At 42.7% G+C, this 25,514-nt stretch overlaps 2 protein-coding genes across 3 annotated transcripts in view; one reads left to right on the forward strand and one right to left on the reverse strand.

Annotated features, from left to right (window-relative positions):
• The window catches only part of ACACA (acetyl-CoA carboxylase alpha), a 271,848-nt gene that overhangs the window by 23,340 nt on the left and 222,994 nt on the right, over nt 1-25,514 (forward strand). Inside the window, exon 1 of one of the 2 annotated variants that reach the window (XM_046675867.1) lies at nt 18,735-18,847. The exons of the other annotated variant lie outside the window; for it this stretch is intronic. The gene's annotated coding sequence lies outside the window, so the exon portion shown is untranslated. Of the gene's footprint in view, nt 1-18,734; nt 18,848-25,514 lie in introns of those variants that run through there. 2 annotated transcript variants of the gene reach the window in all.
• Nucleotides 1,064-8,163, reverse strand: C11H17orf78 (chromosome 11 C17orf78 homolog). The gene is made up of 6 exons (XM_046676305.1): nt 8,103-8,163; nt 7,797-7,833; nt 7,000-7,070; nt 6,007-6,252; nt 5,106-5,107; nt 1,064-1,150 (listed from the first exon to the last, which is right to left on the reverse strand). The coding sequence occupies exons 1-6, from the start codon at nt 8,161-8,163 to the stop codon at nt 1,064-1,066; spliced, it is 504 nt and encodes a 167-aa protein (XP_046532261.1).

Below are 25,514 nucleotides of genomic sequence, written 5' to 3' on the forward strand. Positions count from 1 at the left end.
ATTCAAGTGTGGTGGTTCCTAAACTTTGTTGTATGTAAGAGTTACTTAGGGGCAGGGATGGATGCATATGCTGTGGGATCTGGATTCTTACAATTTTCGGGAACTCTTTTGGGGGAAAAAGAATACAAATTGTAAAAAGAATTGGGGGCCAGTGGCATAGTGGTTAAGTTCACATGCTCTGCTTTGGCGGCCCAGGGTTCGCAGGTTCGGATTCTGGGCATGGACTTATGCACTGCTCATCAAGCCATGCTGTGGCGGCATCCCACATACAAAATAGAGGGAGATTGCCACAGATGTTTGCTCAGTGATGATCTTCCTCAAGCAAAAAGAGGAAGATTGGCAACAGATGTTAGCTCAGAGCCAATTTTCCTCACCAAAAAAACAAACAAAAGCCTCCCCCCAAAACAAGATAAAATTGGATGCAAGGCCTTGTACAGGTCCCATGAGTCCTGAAGTTTAAGCTTCATTAATTTCATAGTAAATCCACTTCTACTTAGGAAGCTTCTTAAAAAAATCTTAAAAATCACATTCCTAGATATTCTGATTCATTATATCTGGGGCCCAGAAATACATGTTTTCAATAAGTGCCCTACTGTGTTATGGTTGCGCTGATGTTAAGAAAATAGTAGTACATGGCTGGCCCGGTGGCATAGTGGTTAAGTATGCACGTTCTTCTTCAGTGGCCTGGGGTTCGCCAGTTCAGATCCCGGGTGCGGACATGGCACCACTTGGCACACCATGCTGTGGTAGGCATCCCACATATAAAGTAGAGGAAGATGGGCATGATGTTAGCTCAGGGCCAGCCTTCCTCAGCAAAAAGAGGAGGATTGGCAGCAGTTAGCTCAGGGCTAATCTTCCTCAAAAAGAAAAAAAAAGAAGAAGAAGAAAATAGTAGTACAGATACCTACCTATTTCCTGACACATAAAAGAATTACCCAAATTTGCTCCATAACTGAAGCAGCAACCTGTCTCCCAGCACTTACATATTAACCCCATTTTCTCCAAGCAAATGACATAAACTCTACAGAGAACGCTTTCCTTCTTGGGCTGAGAGTCAAGTCATTCACCTGCCCCAGGTTGCTGGTCTTCTTTCCTTTGCCTTCTCCACAACTGCTGGCATTGGCATAGCTCTCTGGCTCCCAGGCATTGACTGTGAAGGGAGAAAATAACTAGTATTAACTTCAGGTGGCTGATATGCATTTGATTATCTTCCAAACCTCATGTCAGACTGTTTAAAAGAAAATCATCTGTTCTGAAGGAAATCTTCAGTCCTGTTGGATCTATCCTCCCTAGAGAATGTCCAAGCAGAGCATAGGAAAGGAACTCGCATTTAGCAAGCACCTCCTATATGCCAGGCACCTCTCACAGAGGATCTTAATTAACCTTCAAAAACACCATGAGAGGAAAATATCATTAGTCCCATTTTACAGATAAGGCGACTGAGCTTGGAGAAGTCAAGCAACTTTGTCAAAGCCACTTGGCTAGTGAGTGTGAGTGGCAGGTCTATCCAAACCCCAAAGTCTTTGCTTTTCTCATTGTGCCAGCCTGCCTCTGGAACAGAAGGAGATCTTTATAGATCAAGTCCAAGGACCCAGTACATCAGCAAACTACAGGGCATGGGACTTCAAAAATGACAAACATTGTAATGGTGACTCTACTGAGCAGTAAGGTGACAGCAATCAGAAATTTGATCACAGTGCTTCATTTCTGCCTCTCCTCTAGATTCTCATCTCTGTCTAAAAGGAGGGAGAAAAGTAGAAGAGAAAGAAGAGAGAATTTGAGAGAGGGGAGAGATCAGTCCTTTGACTTGAAGGTTTCTTGGCTTCCGTGCCTCATGGAGCCCAGCCTGATTCCGAGACAGAGCAGCCAGAGAATCCAGTTCAGATTCAGAGTCAGGAGCCGGGTAGGCATCAAGGGCTCTGTTCTAACCTCCTTTGCAGCCTCTTCCCACTGAGTCATTTTCCCTGGGGTTTGGCATCTTCCATGATCAAGTAGGACTGATTGTACTGCCCTGAGGGGAGAAAATGGGCTGGGTGTGCACAAGGAGTTCTAAATGTGTCTTTTACCAGTAGCCCTCTCAGGGTCTCTACCCTTGTGCTCTGACAGACACACTGTATGGGGTGAGGAAGTCACCTTTCCTATACTCCTGTTGGCTTTAGTGGGACATAGGAGGAACAAAGGTGAATTGACATTGCTTTTAGGTCATGAGCCAAATATGGGGACAAATGGCTCGTCTGCATCTTATTACTAATCTCATATTTACCTTCCTTCTGTTGGAACTGGAAGGTAACCCAAACTGGAATTTTATAGAATTTGAGTCCTGGCCAGTTTAAGGAGGGCTATTTCTGAAAACAGTGCAGATGAAACCATACACTTGGTTGTTGTCATCTCTGTAATGATTGCTTAGTGTTTAAATGTCGTCTGTCTATACATGCTATGGCTGGAATTCCCTACGAATACAATTTATTCTGTCCCCAAATCTGGCTACAAGGTGAGCTCACTTGTGTAGAGGTAAAGTATTATTAATAGTGTCAAACTACAAACATTTCTCGGACCTTCTTTTATAGAGAAGCTGATTTTTTCAATAAGAAATGAAGTTATTTTCCTTCTGTTCTTGTCTTACCCCCTACTTATTCTGTACCTTGTTGTTTGAAAGGGCTAGAAAAATCAGTGCTTGTAGTTTTCTCTCCTTCTTTACTCCCAGGAGTCATGGAGGTGGTAATGGTGGGAAAAGTCTGTAATAAAGCCCCCATCACTAGATAGACCTTACATTGGAAGATGCCTGGTAAAAAAGCTGTAAAACAAGAAAGAAGCAATTAAAGGACAACTGAGAAAACTTTATCTTACCTGACAAAGGAAAAACTTTATTTTACCTGACAAAACTCTAGGCCTACCCAGCTGATATTAAACTTTTAATTGTGGTCCCATTGATCTGTCCATAAGTTTAGGGTGTAGGCACAACATAATGCCAAGAATAAATGAGAATAGAGATACTAATAAGAGATATGGATTAAATCCCCAGGGGGCCTTTGACTAAGTCGGATCAGAGTGAAGGAGTAGACTAAGTCTTGTTTACCTATCATTCTTTTTTTTTTTAAAGATTTTATTTTTCCTTTTTCTCCCCAAAGCCCCCCTGTATATAGTTGTGTATTTTTAGTTGTGGGTCCTTCTAGTTGTGGCATGTGGGATGCCGCCTCAGCATGGCCTGATGAGCGGTGCCATGTCCATGCCCAGGATCCGAACTGGCGAAACCCTGGGCCACACAACCACGTGGCCAGCCCAATTGCCCATCATTCTTAAGGCCATAATAATAATAAGGATGGAGGGTATAACACTTGAAAGTTTCCTTCTTTAAAAAAGGTGGCTCCGGGGCCGGCCCAGTGGCGCAGTGGTTAAGTTTGCATGTTCCACTTTGGCAGCCCAGGGTCCGCCGGTTCGCTTGGCAAGCCATGCTATGGTAGGCTTCCCACATATGGGGTAGAGGAAGATGGGCATGGATGTTAGCTCAGGGCCAATCTTCCTCAAGCAAAAAGAGGAGGATTGGCAACAGATGTTAGCTCAGGGCCAATCTTCCTCACGCACACACACACACATACACATACACCACACACACAGAAAATTTACATAGGAGGATGTATCTGTCAATGGATCAGATAGGACATTTGTCTTTTCTAGGTACCCTGTTCTAAACATATAGGTTCCTGTGAAACCTAATGCATATTTGGAAAGTTTCTTGATTAATAGAGAATCTGAGCAATGGGAACTAGATGGTGTAAACTATACCATAAATGATAAAGACCTAATGGTTCATCTTTCTCCACCAGAAAGAAATTTCAGAATATTTATAATAGAAAATCTTTTCCTTGGCCAAATTCTGTAAACAGTAACAAATAGTCTCCATCTTACGTTTTTCTACACTCCATGTCGACCTACGTCTTATGATGATCATCTGTGTTGCAAAACATTCTCATCCTTACGGTTTCATGTTTCTACTTTGCTCTGGGGACATTTCCGTGAACTGTCTTCTGACTTTCTGGGACATCCTTCTGTGCAGACTCATGTCACCTGTAGTGTGGTAACTTCATAGGGCATCTGTTTTTGACTCTGTAAATTTGACCATTTACCTAATTTTTATTTCTGTGCTGCTTGGTGTCTGTCACATCCCGGTACCCAATGTAAGTTTAAATTCAGAAGAGGCAGTTTCAAACTTATAAATGGGGTGATATTTCAAAACTCCATTCATAAGTTGGTTATTTGGAATTCATCATTGTTCCATAGATTTGTATCGTGAATGATGATTAGCTCTCCAAACTAACAGACAAACATCCTTTTAATCTCTTTGCGTGGCTCAAATAGTACAGGGTATTAGTTTAAATTCTGCATCTAGGAACCAACCACCATGTCATGCAGGAGGGAGGAAGAAGCTCTTCCTTTTTCTCTGGGTTCTAGGTTAGCCCAAGGCAAATTTTTGAATTAGGTCAGATTGATCACTGGCATCTTTCTTTCCCCTTAATCTCCCAGTTTTCCTTGTCCTGAATTTCTAAGAGCTAGTATCCTTAGTTGTTTTGAGTCCTAGGATGCATAACACTATATCCAAGAAAAATCTACCCTGCGCAGAATGCTCTAGACTCCAAGATGACTTAAGTTCCCTATTACCCGTCACACCTGCCATTGACTCAAGGGAGGTGTCACATGTTAGGAGGAAAACAATCTAGTTGAATTACTTTATGTTGATATTGAGTGACTGAAAGCTCCTGAACACTGTCAGAGGCTTTTAAGTTTTTGAGAGTTTTTTTTCACACAAATTATCCCTGTGTGAACTTTAGAAAGTATAATAAAGGGAGTGAAAACATTCATGTCATGTGAGGATATAATTTGCTGTACCTGGGCTACATCCCAAGAACTTATCCAGTTATTTCCCAATCTCTAGTCCTCTCAACAGACTGTAGTTTTTAAAGTTCTTTTTTTCTATTTTTCTGCTTGTGAACCCCTAGTTTCTCTAAAAATGTTGTTTTATTTTATTTTTCCATCAGTGCAGCAGCAGCATCTAGGGAATTGCCAGTATGTAAAGGGGAACTGCCAGTGCCAATTTATTGATCATAAACTACTTGACAGAAAGAATGGGTGGGAGAAGGAAAGGAGGGCAGAAGCAAAGAAACTTAAGGCTGAGATTGAAAACCATTGCCCAGCAACTGTGGAAGAACAGGCATTCTCACACAGTGTGAGTGGGAGTGCAAAATGGAACAGCCACTATGGAGGATAATTTAGTAATGTCTATCAAACTTTTCATGCAGCAATCCTGCTTCTTGGAGTTTATCCTATTGCTAAATTGTAGGTACACAGAGAAAAACGTGTAAAGTCATTGCTTGCAACATTGTTTGTAAAAGATTGGAAACAACCATAATATACGTCAATAGGGAACTGGTGGAATAAGTTATAGTACAGCCATACAACAGAATATTATTCAACTGTTAAAAAGGAACGAGGCAAATTTATACATACTGATGTGTAACAGCCTATAAGATACACTGTTAAGTGGAAAAAAAGCAGTGTACAGAACAGTGTGTATTGTATGCTAACATTTATGTTTTTAAAATATATACACCTATACGTGCTGAGCGTAGGAAGGAAATTGAATAAGTCAGTAATAGTGGTTCCTTCAGGGATAGAGAGCTGGAGGACTGAGAGATCAGAGTAGGAGGGAGACTGACTTTTTACCATGTATCTGTGCTATTTGAATATTTTACTATGTGCGTTCAAAATAAATAAAATTCAAATAACCATTATCCAAAGAACACCCATCAGAAACCGAGATCATTTGAAAATCACAGCATGTCAGGACTAAAAGGGCCCTTGGAGATTAGAAAACTGAGTCTCAGAGAGGACATAGATTTGCCAAAAGGAGACAATAATCCGTTTCCTTGAGGCTTTAGCTGCTACTGAGTTCCACTCCACTCAAAGATGTCAACTAAAAGTCAGTGTCTACCTGACTTTCTCCAGTCTCACCTTTGCCTGTTAGAAGGGATCCAGTCTGAAACTTGGATGTAAGGGTTAGATGACAGCTTAGGGAGGCAGTGCTGTTTCTGTAGGGAGCAGCAGTGACTCTCAGGTTCTTCAGAGTATGCTTGACCTTTGACCTTTTCTCCAGATATACAAGGTTGACTTTTACTTTGCTCCCAGAGCCAAGGCAGTGGAGGGTAGCCACAGTCTGATTTTGGATGAATTTGGACCTTTTGGCTTCTGCCTGAACTTCTAGAAGAAAAGCCAGGCAGAAAAATGAAACTAGTTCTTAATCTAAATGGTGCCCAGCTAAACCACTTCCATTCATGACCCCAGTTAAACTCCACTGCTGTACTTTCTTCTCTCTCTCTCTCTTTTTTTTTTTTTTAAAGATTTTCTTTTTCCTTTTTCTCCCCAATGCCCCCCAGAACATAGTTGTGTATTCTAGTTGTAGGCCCTTCTAGTTGTGGCATATGGGACACTGCCCCAGTGTGGCCTAATGAGCGGTGCCATGTCTGCGTCCAGGATCAGAACCAGCGAAACCCTGGGCCGCTGAAACGGAGTATGCGAACTTAACCACTCAGCCACGGGACCGGCCTCCTTTCTTCTCTTTTTAGTTTACTTCTTCCTCAGCATGTGCTTATGGTATAAATAGACAAGCCCTGCCTTTCCTCTCTCCTGCCTTGGGTCCCATGAAGATAGGTGACTGCAGTAAATTCAGCCCAGGGAAATGTTCATAGATTATTTTCTCTAATGCAGAGAGGGTTGAGTGCTGCCTCCTTCTCTTTCTTCACCCCCATCTGTTTGATTTATGTGGCCATGCCTTAGGTAATAACAGTTAATTTAAAAATTGGTTTCCAGAAAGCCTCTTGGAGGGATACATATCTTTAAAATAGGATATTTGAGATCTGGGCAAGGAATAGGGGAGACAGGCCTCTTTCAGAGGTAAAAATGTTCTGAAATGGCAAAGTGATTTTTCAGAAAGGGGCTGTTCCCTGCGTTGCATTAGTGCATCCCTGATCCTTCTCACATTCTTTGGGAAGAGGCTTGGCAACTGCTGTCTCTGAGTTCTGGGAAAAAAAAATGGTTAAGATTTACTGGGTAAAACTTACTCTTTAGAATTCTGGGCACTGGAGAGGGAGATATAAAAGAATGCAGTTCCTTCTCATAAAACTTGCAGTTGGAGAGATCAAACACTCCCCTCAAAAAGACTTTAAAATATAGGTAAGTAGGAGTTAGCCTAGTATAAAGAAAACTGAGGACCAGTCTGTTACTCTTAGGGGAAAAAAAGGTGAAATAGAGTTTAGTGAACTTAACTAAGTTAATGAAAGACTAACCAACCTATTCCTCCAAACACTGGTTATTATCTCTTCTCCTTCCTGTTCTATCTACTTTCTTGTATTAAAACTCTTGAAAGTTTGTTAGATGTAACCTTGGACGAGATATCTCTCTAGGTTTCCAAGAAACCGTAGGTCATAGTTATTTATGCTTTTTAGCACATAACTCACAGGGTGTTGTGAATTTTCTTCATTTGTTGGATTTATTACTGCTGCACTTTATACTGTTTGGCCTTAGCTCTGTTGAGCTAATTTTAGAGATAAAATATTTAGGACGTTTTGAACAATCATGTTTTAAATAAACAGTTATCAAAGAGCAGCAAATAGTGCCATTCCACCCATTCCCTCAGCTCTCCCCACCCAAGAGCATCCCCATCTGTTTGGATGTAACACCTTAAAAAAGGAAGACAACGTCTTCTGAGGGATTATGAATTTGGGAGTCCTAGGTGATGACAGTACTGAAATTGTGACAGCACCCTCCAAGAAAGAAAGCCATCTAACGGTGAACGGACTTTCAATGTTAGTTACGTGAACAAGACAGAGAATGCATCACATTCTCTCAAGACTTCTTGCCATGAAACAGACAGCTATCTCTCTGGGTTGGGTAAGTCACAGTCCTGCTTAGAGGCTAGAGGATATGTGGGATCACTGGAAAGCATCACCTACTGAGTATTGGCTGTATATATCTCTACCCTGGGGAATAGACCCCCAGACACTTTATAGGCCTCTCTTTGGATTTTCCAGGATATTAGGCTAGAGAAGTACTTCCTTTCTTGTTGGCATCGTAGGATGTAATGATTGAGCTGAAAACTAAGATGGTATCCATGTTAGCTTGAGCACATGCTCCTTGCAGAGAGAGTATGCTGCTAATTTGTCACACTCTCTTATAGCCTTGTCTCTAGGTGCTTTCACTGCCGTAGAACCAAGTTTGACCCTGGGAGAGTCTGGTTGCACCCTAATTATTTTGCCCCATTTCCTGAAGACCCAGGAATAGAGCTAATTGGAGAGAAAACCAAGTCTGCTTGCTAATGATTGACTCAGAAGGTCTTCCCCTGACTTCACTGCTAGTGCCGATATAAGCAACTGTAATTGCCTTCAGGTTTCCCTAGAAGAACGGCCAGGAATACCCAGTGGTATGCTTTACAAATACTTCCAGATAGACATGTAGACATATGCATGCATGGTCATTGACATGAGCACATAGATTTACGCGCTGACATAAAGAGATGTAGAGATTTCTATTAAGGAAAATGATTTCTAGAATAGAGAAGGAAACTAGGACTGAATGAGTCAGTGAGTTACACTGGAGAGAGCGCTGGACTAGGAATCAATAGAATTGAGTTCCAGTCCAGGCCCTGTTATTAACTATATCACCTTGAGAAAATTGGCTGACTTCTCCAGATCTCAATTTTCTCCTGTATAAATGGAGACTTCTGATCAAATGACCACTAGAATTCATTTACAGTTATGCACATAACCTCACATTAGCCCAGACATACTATCTAGTTTTGCACATTTTCACACTTCTGAATAGTGAGATGGGTATAGGTAGACCATATTCCCATGAATATTGGGCTTAGAGGTTGTGAGAAAGAGCTAAATACTCCAGATGAGTGATACTATCTGCAGTTTAGACTATCTGTCTAGTTTTCCTAGACAGATAACTGTTGTTGAAGATTTTTCTAAAATTGTATCTTTTAGTGAAGAGTATAAATATAGCATATACTCTGTAGACTTTGTGATAGCATAGCTAGGTGGATCATAAAGCAGAAATGAAGATCTTCTCAGATCCCCTGCCCCAGTCCTGAGCCTCTGCAGTCTTTCTACTCACTTAAATGTACTCCATTGGAGCCAACATAGGTTTGACTATGCTTATGAAGGCTCTAGAGGCTGACACTTGATTGATAATGATGTAAAGGGAGCTTGATTCAATGGACTTCACATGAGGGAGTTCATGAGCTCTGAGTCAAATCATAATTTAAATATTACCCTGTTTCCTGACATTTTAATTTAGGTTGAAATATGATTGAGCTAAATTGAGCATTGAGGAAAATCTCGGTAGGGAAACGGAGAGGAAAAAGATGACACTGAAGGACACCATGTTGCCTGAAACATGGAAGGAGGAGAGGAAGTGCTGAACTTCCAGCCACAGTGACTTTCATTCAACACGTATTTATTGTAGGCCTACTTTGTGCCAGACACTATTCAAGCAGGGAGCAAGACCAAGTTTATGTTCACATGAAACAATGGGAAGCAGACAATACACAAGGTTGAAAAATAGACTAGTGCAGAAGGCTAATAATAAACAATCTATAAATACATATACAAGATCATTAAAGATTGTGATGGTTGTTATGAAGCAACAAACAGGGCGATGAGGTGAAGGATTACTGGCAGAGGCCACTTTAAGTAGGGTGCTCAGAGAAGACTTCTCTGAGGAGGTGACATCTGAGCTAAGAAAACCATGAGAGTGGATGTCATTGAAGCCAAGAAGGAGAGATTTCAAGGAAGGAATGGTCAGTTGGTTAAATGCTGAGAGGGGTGTGTAATGAGGACAGAATGTCCACCGGATTTGACGGTTTTGTAAGAGCAGTTCTAGCAGAGTGGTGAAAGTAGGAGAGGGCCGAGAGGGAGTTGGAGGTGAAGAAGTGTAGATCATCTTTTCAAGAGCTTTTGCTATGGAAGGTAGCAGAGAAGTGAGGTCAACTGAGTAGAGGGAACATGAGTGCCTCAGATGTTTACTGGTCCAGAGCATCACTGTCTCGTTCTTTTTTCTCTTCTGCAGTTGCCCAATTCTCTTAGCAGGGCAGGTGGGTAGGGCAGAATAAAGGAGCTCCATTGCCTTTCGTGGGTTTCATGGTTTTTGCTTATGAGTTTCTTAAGAGCTCCCTTATGGTATCAGACACTTCCCCCCTGTTGCTGTATTTGAAATTTTCTGTAGGTTAGTTCCTAGATGCCAGGTTATAGTGCTGTCCCCTTGGGGTAGGGATAGGAAAGGATCTGACGGCCTGCTATTCTCATTCTATGTCACAAGGTGGCAGAAGAGCTCACTCCTCCTGAGAGAGCCTTTGTGCTTGAACAGAGAGAGAGAAAGTGGAAGAGTTTTCTTTTATGGACTCTCAGACCCTTCCCTTTTTCTTTGTGTCTCAGAGGCCCAAAAGTCAGCCTGCTTGTTGGAGCAGCCATACTGTGGGGTACAGAGAAGTGGGAGAGTTGCATTAATGAGTCAAGATATCTAGTAGCAGAGAAATAGACCCAGAACTGTTTCTCTACTACTAAATATTTTGACTGGTTTTCTAAGTGTTTGGAGTATCTGTGGAGGAGAGGATATCTCTCCTGATCTCCTTTCCCCACAACAAAAATTTCAAATTTAGGAGGAAAAAAGCTATAATATAGGTGAGTTTTATGATGTGTGCAGATGAGAGATGTGACTCTGGAGGATAATAGGAAACTATGACTGACGGATGCATCAGGGTGGGTCTATGAGAGGAACACTTGACAAGAAGCGGAGGGGCTTACCTAGGTTCTGGATTAGACTCTGTAACTGACTGAATTACTTTGAGTAAGTCACTTAACTTCTCTGGCCTCTGTTTTGGTTTTTTTGATGAGATGGTTGGACAAGATGGTTTCAAAGGCCTCTTCCAACTCTAAAATTATTATTTCAGTGCCACACTCTGCTACTGTTTTGTTTAAGGGTGTATGCTTTTTATTCGTTTGGATTTATTTTAAATTCTTTTATTGTGGAATATAGCATACATGTAGGAGTATGTAGACCATAAGTATATTTTCAGTAATAATAATAAGAGCAACAATAATAATAATAATGTGAATACCATGTAGCCATCACCCAAAGTAAGAAATTGAACATTGCCAATGTCTTAGAAGCACTCTATATGTCTGTTCCTCTGATCACACTCCTTTCCTTCCTCTTAATCATTATTTTCCCATGCTTTTTAAAAATAGTGAGCTATCTATATATGTATCATGAAAAATATTTTTTAAAATTTTGCCTGCTTTTGAACTCAGGTAAATGGATGGGTCATACCCTGTGTATTTTAAAGTAAATTTATTATTATGTATAACACGAAGTGGATACACCTCCCTTCATGTCCTCTCCCAGTCACTGCCCACCATCAGGAGTAACTATTATCCGGATTTTTACCACCACCGATGAGTTTTGCCTATTTTTGAACTTTGTATAACAGGAAACACACTGTTTTGTGTCTGGCATTTTTAATCCACATTGTGTCTGTAAAATTCATCTATATTGTTTTCTGTAGCAATAGTTGGTTCGTTCTCATTGCTTTTTAATATTCCATTGTATGAGTGTACCGTAATTTATTTATCCATTCTAATACTGAGAGACAATGGGTTGTTTCCAGTTTTGGGCCATAATGAACAATGTTCTTGGGGGCACATTTGAGAGTTTCTCCAGAGTATAAATCCAGAAATGGAGGCTGGGTTATAGGTTATGCAGTGTAAGTTCAACTTTACTAAGTAATGCCCAGCTGCTGTCGTAACAGGTTGTCTCCATTTACACTCCCATCTGTAGTATATGAAAGTTGCCAAAGGGGCCAAAGAGCCTTTTCAGTGTGGCACAACTAGGGGACTGAGCAGGGCCAGGCATATCTTCACAGTGCCAACTCTTTGGTTGGTTCTCAGCAGCTCAGGCCACAGTCACTCCTCCTGTTTACTTGCTCCCTCCAAGTAAGGGTAAAGGATTCAAATTATCCCTGGGTCATATGCTCTATTGTTCTGGGAATATTGGCCCCGGGGTGGGGTAGACTGGTAAATTTAATAACATAATCATACCTGAATCAAGTGAACATCCATAGGATATTTTGTACTTGTACTGAACACTAGGAGGAAATGGAGGCATAGAGAGAAAGGGGGAAGAAATATTTTCAGCGTACCTACTATGTTCCAAACCTTGTGTTAGAAACTTTACATCTTGGTTATAACATTTAATCCAAAACACAACCTTACAAGGTAGGTATTATTTCTCTGTTTTAGACAAAGAAACTGAGGCTCAGAAATGGGGTCATTTGCTCAAGGTCACAGTGCTAATTAGTAACAGAGTTAGGATTTAAAGCCTAGTCTGTCTGATTAAAGAGCTCAAACTCTTTTCATTACAGAACACAGAGAAGGCACGTCCCTGCTGCTCTTGAGGTATCTTTGGCTTAGACTTCAATACCAGAAATCAGTTCTTCTCACCTATATTCACTCCCAAAACTAGGCTATTCCATTGATTATGGCCATCTCGTTCACTGATTTAAACCACATTTTATTTTCATTCATTTTTGGTTTCCTTTATCTTTCTTTCTAACTTTTGTTTTCATTAAGAAAATTGGGCCCCTCATCACAGCGTGTCCACTGTGGGGAGACAGCTTTCTACCTGCTGCTCTGGTATGTTAACCAGAGGAGAGATTAAAAAAACACAGGGATATTGTGAAATCTTTTGATCCAAGTTATGATACAGGAAAACTTTTTTTTTTTCCAAAGATTTTATTTTTTTCCTTTTTCTCCCCAAAGCCCCCCGGTATATAGTTGTATATTCTTCGTTGTGGGTCCTTCTAGTTGTGACATGTGGGGCGCTGCCTCAGCGTGGTTTGATGAGCAGTCCCAAGTCCATGCCCACGATTCGAACCAACGAAACACTGGGCCACCTGCAGCAGAGTGCGCGAACTTAACCGCTCGGCCACGGGGCCAGCCCCAATACAGGAAAACTTTTAAACTGAAAGAATGAAAAGGATAAAAGGAAGTTGAGCAATGGCTCAAGTTAAAGCTCTATAAAAATTATTAATGTTGTATTTTATTATTTATTATGCTTCATATATAATAATAACAGTGGAAAGTGAAGGTATTTTTTGGGGTAGACAGGTAGAGGCCTAAATATGTAGCAGAAAAAATCTGAGTCTGATACAGGAGTAATGGAGGCAGTGGAGAAGTCTGAAGAGAAGGGGGGAGGGGGTTAGAAGTAAACTCACCAGGAGTGCTTTCATGGGTTTCAGGAGACTGAGGTCAGAGATGAGAAGGTTGTAAAGCTGATCAATATAAAATGTCAGAATCCCAGGAGTGAGCAAGACCTAAACAAGTCATCTTGTCCATTTCCCTGCCTTTAGGTAAAAAGGCCTTTAAACTCTTTCCAGGTATTTAGTTGTGAAGTGTGTAGGACTTAGAAAGATATATATATATATATATATATATTTTTTTTTTTTTAGTGAGGAAGATTTGCTCTGAACTAACATCTGTTGCCAATCTTCCTCTTTTTCTGCTTGAGGAAGATTAGCCCTGAGCTAAATCTGTGCCAGTCTTCCTCTGTTTTGTCTGTGGGTCGCTACCACAGTGTGGCTGACCAGTGGTGTAGGTCCACGCCCAGGATCCAAACCCGTGAACCTGAGCTGCTGAAGTGGAGTGCACTGGGCTTATCCACTACGCCACAGGGCTGGCCCCTAGAAAGAGATTTTAAAAAAAAATATAGTGGAGCTGTCACAGAAGAAGCAGCTAAGATTTGGTGACTGCCAAATATAGATAGCATAGATAGGTACTGGAAGTGTTTGGGAGTGGATAAGGAGGGAGGGAGAGCTGAAATGCTTTGTGAAAACCCAAGTACCCATGTGAAGAGCTGGATGTCCATGTGAAAACATCGTGGTAAGTGAGTCTCCACTATGAACACTGCCCCTCATGGTGCAATCATACCTTTCATCATCAGGACCAGACTTATAAAGTGGCCTTTCTGAGGGCATCTTCTGACCTTATGATGTGAAACTCCTTCAGGCTCTTAACTCTAGACAAACCTGAGAAGTTGACCAGAGCAAAGGAACATGTTGTTCAGATAAGGCCATTATGTCTTCTTTTTCTCTTCTTCATGACTGGAGCCACAATTCTGGTCAAGGCACTGACTTTCTTGAGGAAGTCTGTCCATCTATAAAGCAGCTAAGTATCCTACTAGAGGCTTTGCCTCCCAGAGGTGATGTGAAGACAGATAAGCAGACATCAGGAGTAGAGTGGCCTCTCAGGTACGGAGATAATCTTTACTTTGGTCAATGAAGCACTTACTAATATCTGTACCTAGCCCTACTCTAAGAGCCATAGAGGGGAGTACCAGACTATAAGAAATGCTCTCTGCATGTAAGATTATTAAAATTTAGCTGGAGAGCTAAAACCAACATACACACAAAAAATTATAGCCTGATAAATGCTGAACTGTGTGGTGGGGACCAGATTGCTGCAAGAATTCGAAGAAGAGATAGATCAGTAGAAGCTGGAGGAGAGATCTTCCTAGAGAAAATGGGACTTCCAAGGACTAGAAAGATTCAGAAAATTAGGAGGGAGGAAGGAGCAGTTTACCAGCATAAGCAGATGTAAGAATAAGCATGGCAAGAGCTAGAAGCCAAATTAGAGTCTATGTTATATATTGGGGACCAGTGGGAAATAACATCCCAGTATTTCTTCTATCCTCTATCCTAAAGTTGGATCACTGACCTTCCTGCTTAAGGAATCTGGAACCATGGCCAGACAGCCGCCAGGACAGGGAGCTTTTCATGGTTCCATTTTCTATTACGGCACTTTCTTTCCTCCCTTGGTTCAACTCTAGCCTTACCTGATAAAGACTTTCCTGTCCTGGAAATGCAGGTGTAGGAGGCGTTGCTGTTTAACAGAGGCACTGGCAGCAGAGGGGAAAAATAAGGATAAATACTAAACTGTTGTTCTCAAACTTGAGAGTGAATAATTACTGCCTAAAAAAAAGTCTGCAGTGGGGCTGGGAATCTGCATTTTTAACAAGCACCTAGTGATTATGTTTCAGATGGTCAGTGGAACATACTTTGAGAAACACTGCCATAAACTAAAGTAAAATTGACAATAAAGGGCCAAAATGGCCTGGATGTTGACACAGATACTATTTATGTATTCCTGGGCTTATTCATTTTTAAGAATTCATCTTCTCCCATCTATGGCTCTTATAAAATTCATGTGGCTGTTATCTAAGGAGCAAGATGTAGACACTCTGTTTTGCTGTTTAGTTTTGTCTTCCCAATAGATTATAATCATCTGAAAGACAAGGACCCCTCAGACTTCTCTTACTTTCCCCACATTGGGGTGAGAGACCATCTTTAAGGTTGGAAGGTAGCTGGAATGCTCAGGATAAATCCCTGATACCTATTTTTTTTTTAAAGATTGGCACCTGAGCTAACAACTGTTGCCAATCTTGTTTCTTTTCTTTTCTTTTCTTCTTCTTCTCCTCAAAGCCCCCCAGTACATAGTAGTATATCCTAGTTGTAGGTCCTTCTAGTTGTGCTATGTGGGACACCAACTCAGCATGGCTTGATGAGCGGTGCCATGTCTGTGCCCAGGACCCAAACCAGTGAAACCCTAGGCTGCCAAAGCAGAGCGCAGGAACTTAACCACTTGGCCACAGGGCTGGCCCCTCCCTGATACCTTTAGACAACCATTTGATATTTGGGACCTTGTATTAATTTTCTAGGGCTGCCATAATAAAGTACCATAGACTGGGTGGCTTAAACAACAGAAATTTATTTCTTCATAGTTTTGGAGGCTGTAAATCCAAGATCAAGTTGTCACCAATGTAGGTTTCTTCTGAGGCTTATCTCTTTGGCTTGTAGTTGGCCATCTTCTCTAGCATAAGAGCCACAATTTTGCTAAAGTGCTTCATCAGTTGTAATTCACAGATGGTCTTCCCTCTGTGTGTGTCTGTGTCCCAATCTCCTTATAAGAACACCAGTCATTTGGATTTAGGGCCTACTGTGATGATCTAATTTTAACTTAATTTCCTGTTTAAAGATCCTATCTCCAAATGTACTCACATTCTCAGGTACTGGGGGTTAGGACTTCAACATATGAATTTTGGAACACAATTCAGCCCATTACAGCCATCTAATTTCAGCTTTTAGGAATGTGCCACTCACTCCTTCTCTTCCACTTGTTAGTCTTATATAGTAAGTTCTCTCCACCCTTTGGCTCTCCTCCACTGCTTCTTACAGACATAATGGTTTGCGTGGCAAGAACTCAAGGAACAGCTCTAAAAAGCCTATAGTAGAGATGGGCAGGTTGCGGCATGCACCAAACACCACCACACTTAGGAGTTGTTGAAATTCCAGGTGTATTGTCTTAAAGACACAGCTTTCTGCCCATTCTCTGCCCAGTTATCTTAACATTTGATAATAATAATTAGATTATTAGATGCTATGTAAGTGGTTTTGGTGTATCCTAACTCATCCTTCATTTTCTTTCACTGTACCTCTTTCATTAGGCCTTTCCTTGGCTAGTTCTTTAGAAAGCTTCATTCCTTCAAATATTCAGTCAGGTCAAAAGCAGGACATGTGGGGCCAGCCTGTTGGCATAGTGGTTAAGTTTGTGCACTCTGCTTTGAAAGCCTCGGGTTTGCAGATTCGGATCCTGGGTGTGGACCTACACACTGCTCATCAAGCCAAGCTGTGGTGGTGTCCCACATACAAAATAGAGGAAGACCGGTACAGATGTTAGCTCAGGGCCAATCTTCCTCACCAGAAAAAAAAAAAAAAAAGCAGGACCTGTAAGGGCTTACTGAAGTTTCACATATCGACACTTTTTGAGGGTAAGCTCCTGGTTTTGCAGTGCTCCTAAGGCTGATAAAGAGCAACACCACTAAGAAAGAATCTTGGGGCCAGAGTTCTTATTAGAGTTCTTAGTAGTTAATAAGAACTAGAAAAGATAGACGAAAAATAAGAGACAACCTCAAGATATTTAGTTCTTTCCAAAGTTTCCTTCATGCCAGCTTTAGAGAGCACTATTAGGGAGAAGCAAAGCTTTCTTCTTCCCAGGCCTTTTTTTTTCAGTCAGTCAGGTCAAATATCCTGTTAAACCAGGAAGTCATGCTCAATTATGTCTAAGTTCTGATTTTCCTATCTTTATTCAACTGACAGATGCATCCGACAGGCAAAGTTATTGGGAAATATGGGTCACTGCTCTGTAAAGTCTACATCTTCAGTCCCTATTATTTTAAAGTGGGCTGGTAAACTCTTAGAGAAGCCACCACCTGGTGGTATTAGGAGGGCTCGTAGATGAATATTGTTCCTTGTTGACCAATCTTCTTATCTTCCTGCCTCCACTTCCACCCAAGAACTTCAGACCTCAGGTGTGTATTTCTACCCTGTTCACTTTTTGCCCTCTGGCATAGAACTTTTTCCTACCAAATTGTCATCCGTATTGTCATCCTTACACAGCACAAGCTTGTGTGAGGATCAGAAAAGTACTGTGGGTGCTCCATTAAATTCTTGGAAGGGGTTAAACTCACCCCATTCTTCTGATGTGCAATTTTCTCCAATTTTCTTTCTCTCCTGCCCAATAGTTGTATTTATATGTTGGGATTCTTTCTAGTTACTATTGATTTTCAACACAGCCACGATGAAAGTCTTGTTATGAAATAATTTGTAAAACTAGAGAAATTGGTTGGCTTCTTCTCAAAGGCTTGGTGTAACCAAGTGGAGGTTGGGAAGCACACTCCGATCCCATAAGTCAGGAATTTGCTGCCGTCTATTTTCTCTGCTCAGGGTAGGCAGAAAAGACTTGTCCTCGGCACACTGTCCTTCTTACTGAGCGTCTGTACTGAGGCTTCCCCTCACTGCTCCAGGATCCGGCACCTCAGACTCCTTTAGGGCGGGCTGCTTTAGGGCTGAGGAGCAAGCCAAGGGAGGCTGGTTATGTTGTTTCAGAGCAGGGGCTAGTTAGCCTGCACTAACTTGGAAACCAGCCTGTGTGATCCTGGGCAATTCATGGATGCAACACGCTCCTCTCCAGGGTGTTAGGATGGAACACGGTGAGGTCCTTACGCGGCCCGCACACCGCCTACCCTACTCAGTCCTCCTTGGTTCCGGGCTCCCTTCCCGCGCTACAAGCCGGCTATCCCGGCCTCTCACTGCGGCCCGGCGCCTCTCTCCCTGATGGGAGGTGCACGTGGGGCCGTTTCCCCCACTCCCCTGTCCGCCGGGAGGGGGAGCCAGCTGGCCGGCTCTGCGCCCGCCCCCGGCAAAGAGGGTGGGTAAGGCCGGGCCGGGCCGGGCCAGGCCGGGGGAGCCGCGACCGCCTGGGACCCGCCCGCCCTCTCGCCGCTCGGCCCCGAATGGCAGAACGGCGCTCGGACCATCGGCATCGCCTCACGTCGCCCCGCCCCGCGCCGCCCTCCCATTGGCTGTCGCCTAGCCCTGGGGGCCCGCGCCTCGCCTCACCGCTGGCCAGACAGCGCCACAGCCGGGAGCCGGGTCGGAGGTGAACGGCCTCGAGTAACCCCGGATGTAGTCACCTCATGGGACTTGAGGGCTGAGGTGGGAGGCAGGGGCGGGGCAGGGGCGGGGCGGGCGCCCCTGAAGCCCCGCCCCTTCCCCGTGTGCCGGGCCGGCCGGGTGCTGCGCGCCTGTCAGCCATCGGCGGAGCTGCGGTCGTCTCCTCCCGCCCAGCACCACCTCCGCGCAGGGGCTCCGGGACCGTCGGCCCGCGGACGCTGCAGTCCTGAGGTGAGGTGAGGGTGCCCCTAGAGCCTATGACTCGGAAGCTGGAGAGCCTGTGGCCCGGGGAGGGGCGACGGCGGCGGGGAGCCGCCTCCCATCTTCCGCTCGCACGCGGCCGGGGCTCCATCCCGTCAGGACCCGGCGCCAGGCAGCCCTGCCCTCTCCGCCGCTCTGGGGCCTTGAGTTCCCTTTTCGGGCGACGTGGAGGGGCTTGGGGTCTCGGGAGTGGGCGCTCGCGCTCCGGAACTGGAAGGCGTACAGCCCCGGGCCTCTGGGAAGGGGCTAGAGTGTCTGCTGGGAGTGGGAGCCCCCCCCTCCCGCCTCAGCCCCGGCGTGGTTCGCTTCCTTCCAGACCCCTCTCTCCAGTGCGACCCTGCGCTCGGGAGAGGAAGACCCACGTGGGCGGGGGTGTTGAGGGTTGGGTCCAGTTGCATTGAAGTCTTCTTTCTCTCTCTTGCGAGAGAGAAGTGTGGGGTGCAGAGACCTGGGCTTCTCTTGCTCTCGCTGTGTCTTTGTATCGTGATGGGAGGCAGAGCCAGGCGAATTGTCCATTGCCAGTCCCTCTCCCATGGTTTGATTCTGTTTTCTGTGAGGGACGTAGTAAGTGTTCGTGCCTGTTACTACTCTCAGGGAAGTTCGCCATACTGATCAAGGGAAGCTATTGGAGATAGGACGTCGGAAGGTGATGTGAGGCTAATGATTTCAGAGGAAAATGTGCGTGAAGGTCTTGCCCGGGTCAGTGCCAACATTATTTTTGCATTTGGACACGGGAAAGTGGACACTAGTGGACACTTGGAATCAGCTTTAAATATCAGGCCCTGCATGTAGGCCTTGTGGGTTTTTTAGAAGAATGTAAGAATATAACTGTTCAGGTAGGGGAAATACTTTAATTTCAGATATTTTTGTTTGGGGTTTAAGTTTAAGACTGAAATCAAAAGACCCTAGGAGTTACTGATTCCATTTTCTACTTGAGCGGTGTTTCAGTAATTTCCCGACATGAGGAGTAAGCCTAATAACCTGGTCTTCAGTCTCAGAAGTCGGTCCCCTTTGAATCTCTCTTTTCATTCATATTTCCTCCCCAAGTGCAGTAGTACAGCTTGAGAAGCTGCTTACTTTGGTCACGTGGTTTCTTCTTGCTAGGGGGTAGAAATTCTCTGATTTGCCTGGGGCTTCTTGGTGGGGATGTCTTGGATGTCTGTGATGAGAAGGATTTCTGTGCTGCTAGTTTGACAGGCACTTTTAAGGAAAGCATTGTGGTCTAAGAGAGCAGGACAGCAGCTGCAGTGTCCAGATAGGTGCCTGTTTGCTACAGAGTAGCAAGTCTTTCCACTTTCTCACCTCAGTTTCCTCATTTCTAATAACAGGAGGATTGTTGTGAATCCAAGAATAATTAAGAAACGTTGTAAAGTGGGCGTATGAAAGATGTCAAAGACAAAGTTTTAATTTATGAAGCCACCTCTGTTTGTGTTGCAGAAGTTTTGTTTTGAATTACCATTGCAGAATAGAAATAACGTCAAGCATAAGATTTAATTGTGTGTAAAATGGGAGGAAAGGTTGAGCATCGGTGGCATTTGGCTTAAAAATGTATAATTCAGATGATGACTAGGCTATGTCAAAGAACTGGCATTGTGAAAGCCGACCTCAGGACTCTCTCACCTGATGTTGACCTCTCTAAAGTTCTGTGAACAGGTTCAGATGTAGAGCACTACATAACATCCTACATATTTCCTTTTCAGTCATTGACTAGGAAGATTTTTTTCCTGTGACACAAACTGGTTTAACAGATCTGGGGCTAGTGTTTTCTTTCTTTAAAAAAATTTTTTTGATAGCTAATAGCCTAATAATAGCTAATATTGGTTGGAGAAAGATACATTAAAATAAATTTCTTGGAGTAATACATTGGAATTTAGTATTTCTAATTGGAGGACGCTTTTTACAATTCAGATAAAAAGGTCATTATATTATTATATAACATGTTCTTAAAAGATTAATAATAGTAGGAGCTATGAATCAAGCATCTTTCCAGACCCTTAAAACAATAAGATTATAGAAGTGAATGAACACTAAAGACTTGTTGGCTAAAAAAACTTCTATAAGTATTGAGGTGACTAACATTTTTTTGTTTTATTTTTAAAAAAAATTTTTTATTGTGGTCTAAATAGTTTTTAACATTGTGAAATTTCAGTACATTAATATTTGTCAAACACCATATAAATCTGCCCCTGCACCGCTTGTGCCCGCACCCGCCCGCCCCTCCCCTCCTGTAACCAATAAATTGTTCTCTTTGTCCGTAAGTTTGTTTATATTCCACATATGAGTGAAATTATTTGGTATTTGTCTTTCTCTGTCTGGCTTATTTCGCTTAACATGATGCCCTCAAGGTCTATCCATGTGGTTTCGAATGGGATGATTATGTCTTTTTTTTTATGGGTGAGTAGTATTCCATTGTACATATATATGTACATCACATCTTCTTTATCCAGTCATCGGTCATTGGGCACTTGGGTTGCTTCCGTGCCTTGGCTATTGTGAATAATGCTGCAGTGAACATAGCGGTGCATAAGTCTCTTTGTATTGTTGATTTCAGGTTCTTTGGATAAATACCCAGTAGTGGGTAGCTGGGTCATATGGTCATCTGTTTTTAATTTTTTGAGAAATCTCCATACTGTTTTGCAAAGTGGCTGCATAAGTTTGCATTCCCACCAGCAGTGGATGAGGGTTCCCTTTTCTCCGCAACCTCTCCAACATTTATTATTTTTTGCCTTGGTGATTATAGCCATTCTAACAAGTGTAAAATGATATCTAAGTGCAGTCTTTTTTTTTTTTTTTAAAGATTGGCACCTGAGCTAACAACTGTTGCCAATCTTTTTTTTTTTTCTGCTTATTCTGCCCAAATCCCCCCAGTACATAGTTGTATATTTTAGTTGTGGGTCCCTCTAGTTCTGGCATGTGGGACGCTGCCTCAGCATGGTCTGATGAGCAGTGCCATGTCCGCACCCAGGATCTGAACTGGCGAAACCATGGGCCTCTGAAGCAGAGTCCATGAACTTAACCACTTGGCCACGGGGCCGGCCCCCTATGTGTAGTTTTTGTGTGTGTGTGTGTGTGAGGAAGATTAGCCCTGAGCTAACTTCCTCTTTTCACTGAGGAAGACTGGCCCTGAGCTAAGATCCATGCCCATCTTCCTCTATTTTATATGTGGGACGCCTGCCACAGCATGGCATGCCAAGTGGTGCCATGTCCTCACCCAGGATCTGAACCAGCGAACCCTGGGCCGCGAGTAAGCGGAACGTGCGAAGTTAACAGCTATGCCACCGGGCCAGCCCCCCCTAAGTGTAGTTTTGATTTGCATCTCCCTGATGATTAGTGATATTGAGCATCTTTTCATGTACCTATTGGCCATCTGTATATCTTCTCTGGAAAAATGTCTGTTCATATCCTCTGCCCACTTTTTGATTGAGTTTATTTTTTTGTAGTTCAGTTGTGTGAGATCTTTATATATTATGGAGATTAACCCTTTATTGGATATGATTTGCAAATATTTTCTCCCAGCTGGTAGGTTGTTTTTTCATTTTGATCTTGGTTTCCTTTGCCTTCCAGAAGCTCTTTAGTCTGATGAAGTCCTGCGTGTTTATTTTTTCTTTTGTTTACCTTGTCTGAGTGGACATCGTATCTGTAAAGATCCTTTTAAGGCTGATGTTGGAGTGTACTGTCTATATTTTCTTTTTTTTTTTTTTAAAGATTTTATTTTTCCTTTTTCTCCCCAAAGCCCCCTGGTACATAGTTGTGTATTTTTAGTTGTGGGTCCTTCTAGTTGTGGCATGTGGGATGCTGCCTCAGCATGGCTTGATGAGCAGTGCCATGTCTGCGCCCAGGATCCAAACTGGTGAAACCCTGGGCCACCGAAGAGCAGCATGCGAACTTAAACACTCGGCCACGGGGCCGGCCTATGCCTGTATTTTCTTACAGGAGTTTTATGGTTTCAAGTCTTACCTTTAAGTCTTTGATCCATTTTGAGTCTATTTTTGTGTATGGAGAAAGATAATGATCTACTTTGATTCTTTTGCATGTGACTGTCCAGTTTTCCCAGAACCATTTATTGAAGAGGTTTTCCTTTCTCCATTGTATGTTCTTGGCTCCTTTGTTGAAGATTAGCTGTCCATAGATGTGTGGTTTTATTTCTGGGCTTTCAGTTCTGTTCCATTGATCTGCGTGCCTGTTTTTGTACCAGTACCATGCTGTTTTGATTTCTATAGCTTTATGATATGTTTTTTTTTTTGAGGAAGATTAGCCCTGAGCTAACATCTGCTGCCAATCCTCCTCTTTTTGCTGAGGAAGACTGGCCCTGAGCTAACATCTGTGCCCATCTTCCTCTACTTTATATGTGGGATGCCTACCACAGCATGGCTTGCCAATCGGTGCCATGTCCGCACCCGGGATCCAAACCAGCGAACCCAGGGCCCCGAAGCGGAACGTGCGCACTTAACCGCTGTGCCACCGGGCCGGCCCCTGTGATATGATTTGAAGTCAGGGATTGCCATGCACCAGGTTTGTTCTTGTTTCTCAGGATTGCTTTGGCTATTCAGGGTCTTTTGTTGCCCCGTATGAATTTTAAGATTCTTTGTTCTATTTCTGTGAAGAATGGAGGTGACTAACATTTTTAAAGATTTTACTTTTCCTTTTTCTCCCCAAAGGCTCCCAGTACATAGTTGCATATTTTTAGTTGTGGGTCCTTGCAGTTGTGGCATGTGGGATGCTGCCCAGCATGGCCTGATGAGCGGTGCCATGTCCATGCCCAGGATCTGAACTGGTGAAACCCTGGGCCGCTGAAGCAGAGCGTATCAACTTAACCACTCGGCCCTGGGGCCAGACCCTGACTAACATTTTTAAAGAAAGTTTTTATTGATCTTCCACTTTAACAGATTATTGCTTAGCTAGTTTTTTGTTTCATTAATTTTACAATTCAGTGAGTATTCGCTAGTTTATTTGAATCTAATGGACTGTGTGAAGATGATATTAAATAGATAGGAAACTACAACAAATAGTGTCATAAAGATATTGCACTTATGCAGAGAATATGAATCTGACTGATAGGGCATAGGTTCTTATGAGTTCAACCAATTTTAGTACGTATGCTGTAATGATACAGTTCTCTTACCAATTTGTTATTTATTGAAGCTACTATAAAGCCATGTAGAGCCAGCCCTGATGGCCTAGTGATTAAAGTTTGGCGTGTTCCACTTCTGTGGCCTGGGTTTGGTTCCCATGTGGGGAACCACACTGCTCTTCTATCGGTAGCCATGCTGTGGTGGTGGTTCATGTAGAAGAACTAGGACTTGGGCAACTAGAATCTACAATTATGTCCTGGGGTTTTGGCGAGAAGAAAAAGAGAGAGAGAGAGGAGGATTGGCAACAGATGTTAACTCAGGGTGAATCTTTCCCAGCAAAGAAAAAACGAAAGCCAACTTGTCTCAGGATGTTTAAGGAAGCAAGTGAAAAGTGGCTTCAACAACAGGAGAGACCTTAAGTGCCTTACCCAAAGATTGGTGACCCCAAGTGATTTGGCCTTCCAGTGATGTTATTTGGGACTTAGGCTCATTCCATTCTTTTAGCATGCTATACTCACTCTCCTTTATATAAGAAACCACAGTAATGTTAACCATCACATGACAGCAGGAATTGAAGTTGCGTGGTAGTGCTAGTTATAAACTAGTCGTCCCAGACAGAGTAAGCTTGTATAAATCATTTTTGAAAGAATAACGCGAAGTTTGAAAATTCTGAATGAATTCATAGAGTTAAGTTTGAAAAGCAGACTCAATTTTAGATAATCTTTTTCAAGAAGTGTAAAGTTTCACTTATGAATATTTGGCTGCCTTCTATGATAGAAATAGAGTACACTGAGTAATGAAGTTCCTAAAAATTACCCTCTGTTTTTGTAGACAGCTTTCAGATCTGTCCTTAGTCATATAAGGTGGCACACAGGTGTATGTATGCATTTACACTCATGCCAAATTGAGGGGATTGTAGGTTGATGGGAGCTTGATTAGTTTTTAAGTCTAATAGGAATAATCAGTTGATTAGCACGGAGAGGATAGACAGCTGTATGGTTTGTATTTTGTGCTTCAGCGTTTAATGGTATTCCTGACTCTGAGCAGGCAAACTGTTTACTTTCCCTTTGATTCTATTTATGAAATCCAAGAAACTTTTAGTATTGGAATGTATTTGAGGAATTTTCTAGTCCAATTTTCCACTCAATATGAGAATATTTTGTCTGATACTCCTGTTGAAAACTTCCAGCTATAGGCAGTTCATCATCTGACCTAATGCATCATGGGGCAACTAATTTTGAGGAGTTCTTTGTTATTTTCAACTTGAAACGGTCTCCCTAAAACCACTGTAAAATGTTGTAACTCCAAGGGGATTAGGAATTACTGCTTTAACTTGTAAATTTCTCCAGCTCCACATCTCTGCCAGGTAATGTAAAGTACAATGCCTTAACATATCCTGAGGACTTGGGGGCAAAAAAGAAAACTTAAGCAATATTTCTTCAAGGCAGAAATTGTTCTTATAGAGCCTCTGAAAGGCAGCTGACACACCTGAATGATGGCTCCAGCTTTTTCTAAATGCTGTTCTATGAAGTAAGATTACGAGGAGGAATTAATTCATAATCCCA

Source organism: Equus quagga, chromosome 11, assembly GCF_021613505.1.
Source record: "Equus quagga isolate Etosha38 chromosome 11, UCLA_HA_Equagga_1.0, whole genome shotgun sequence".
NCBI lineage: Eukaryota > Metazoa > Chordata > Mammalia > Perissodactyla > Equidae > Equus > Equus quagga.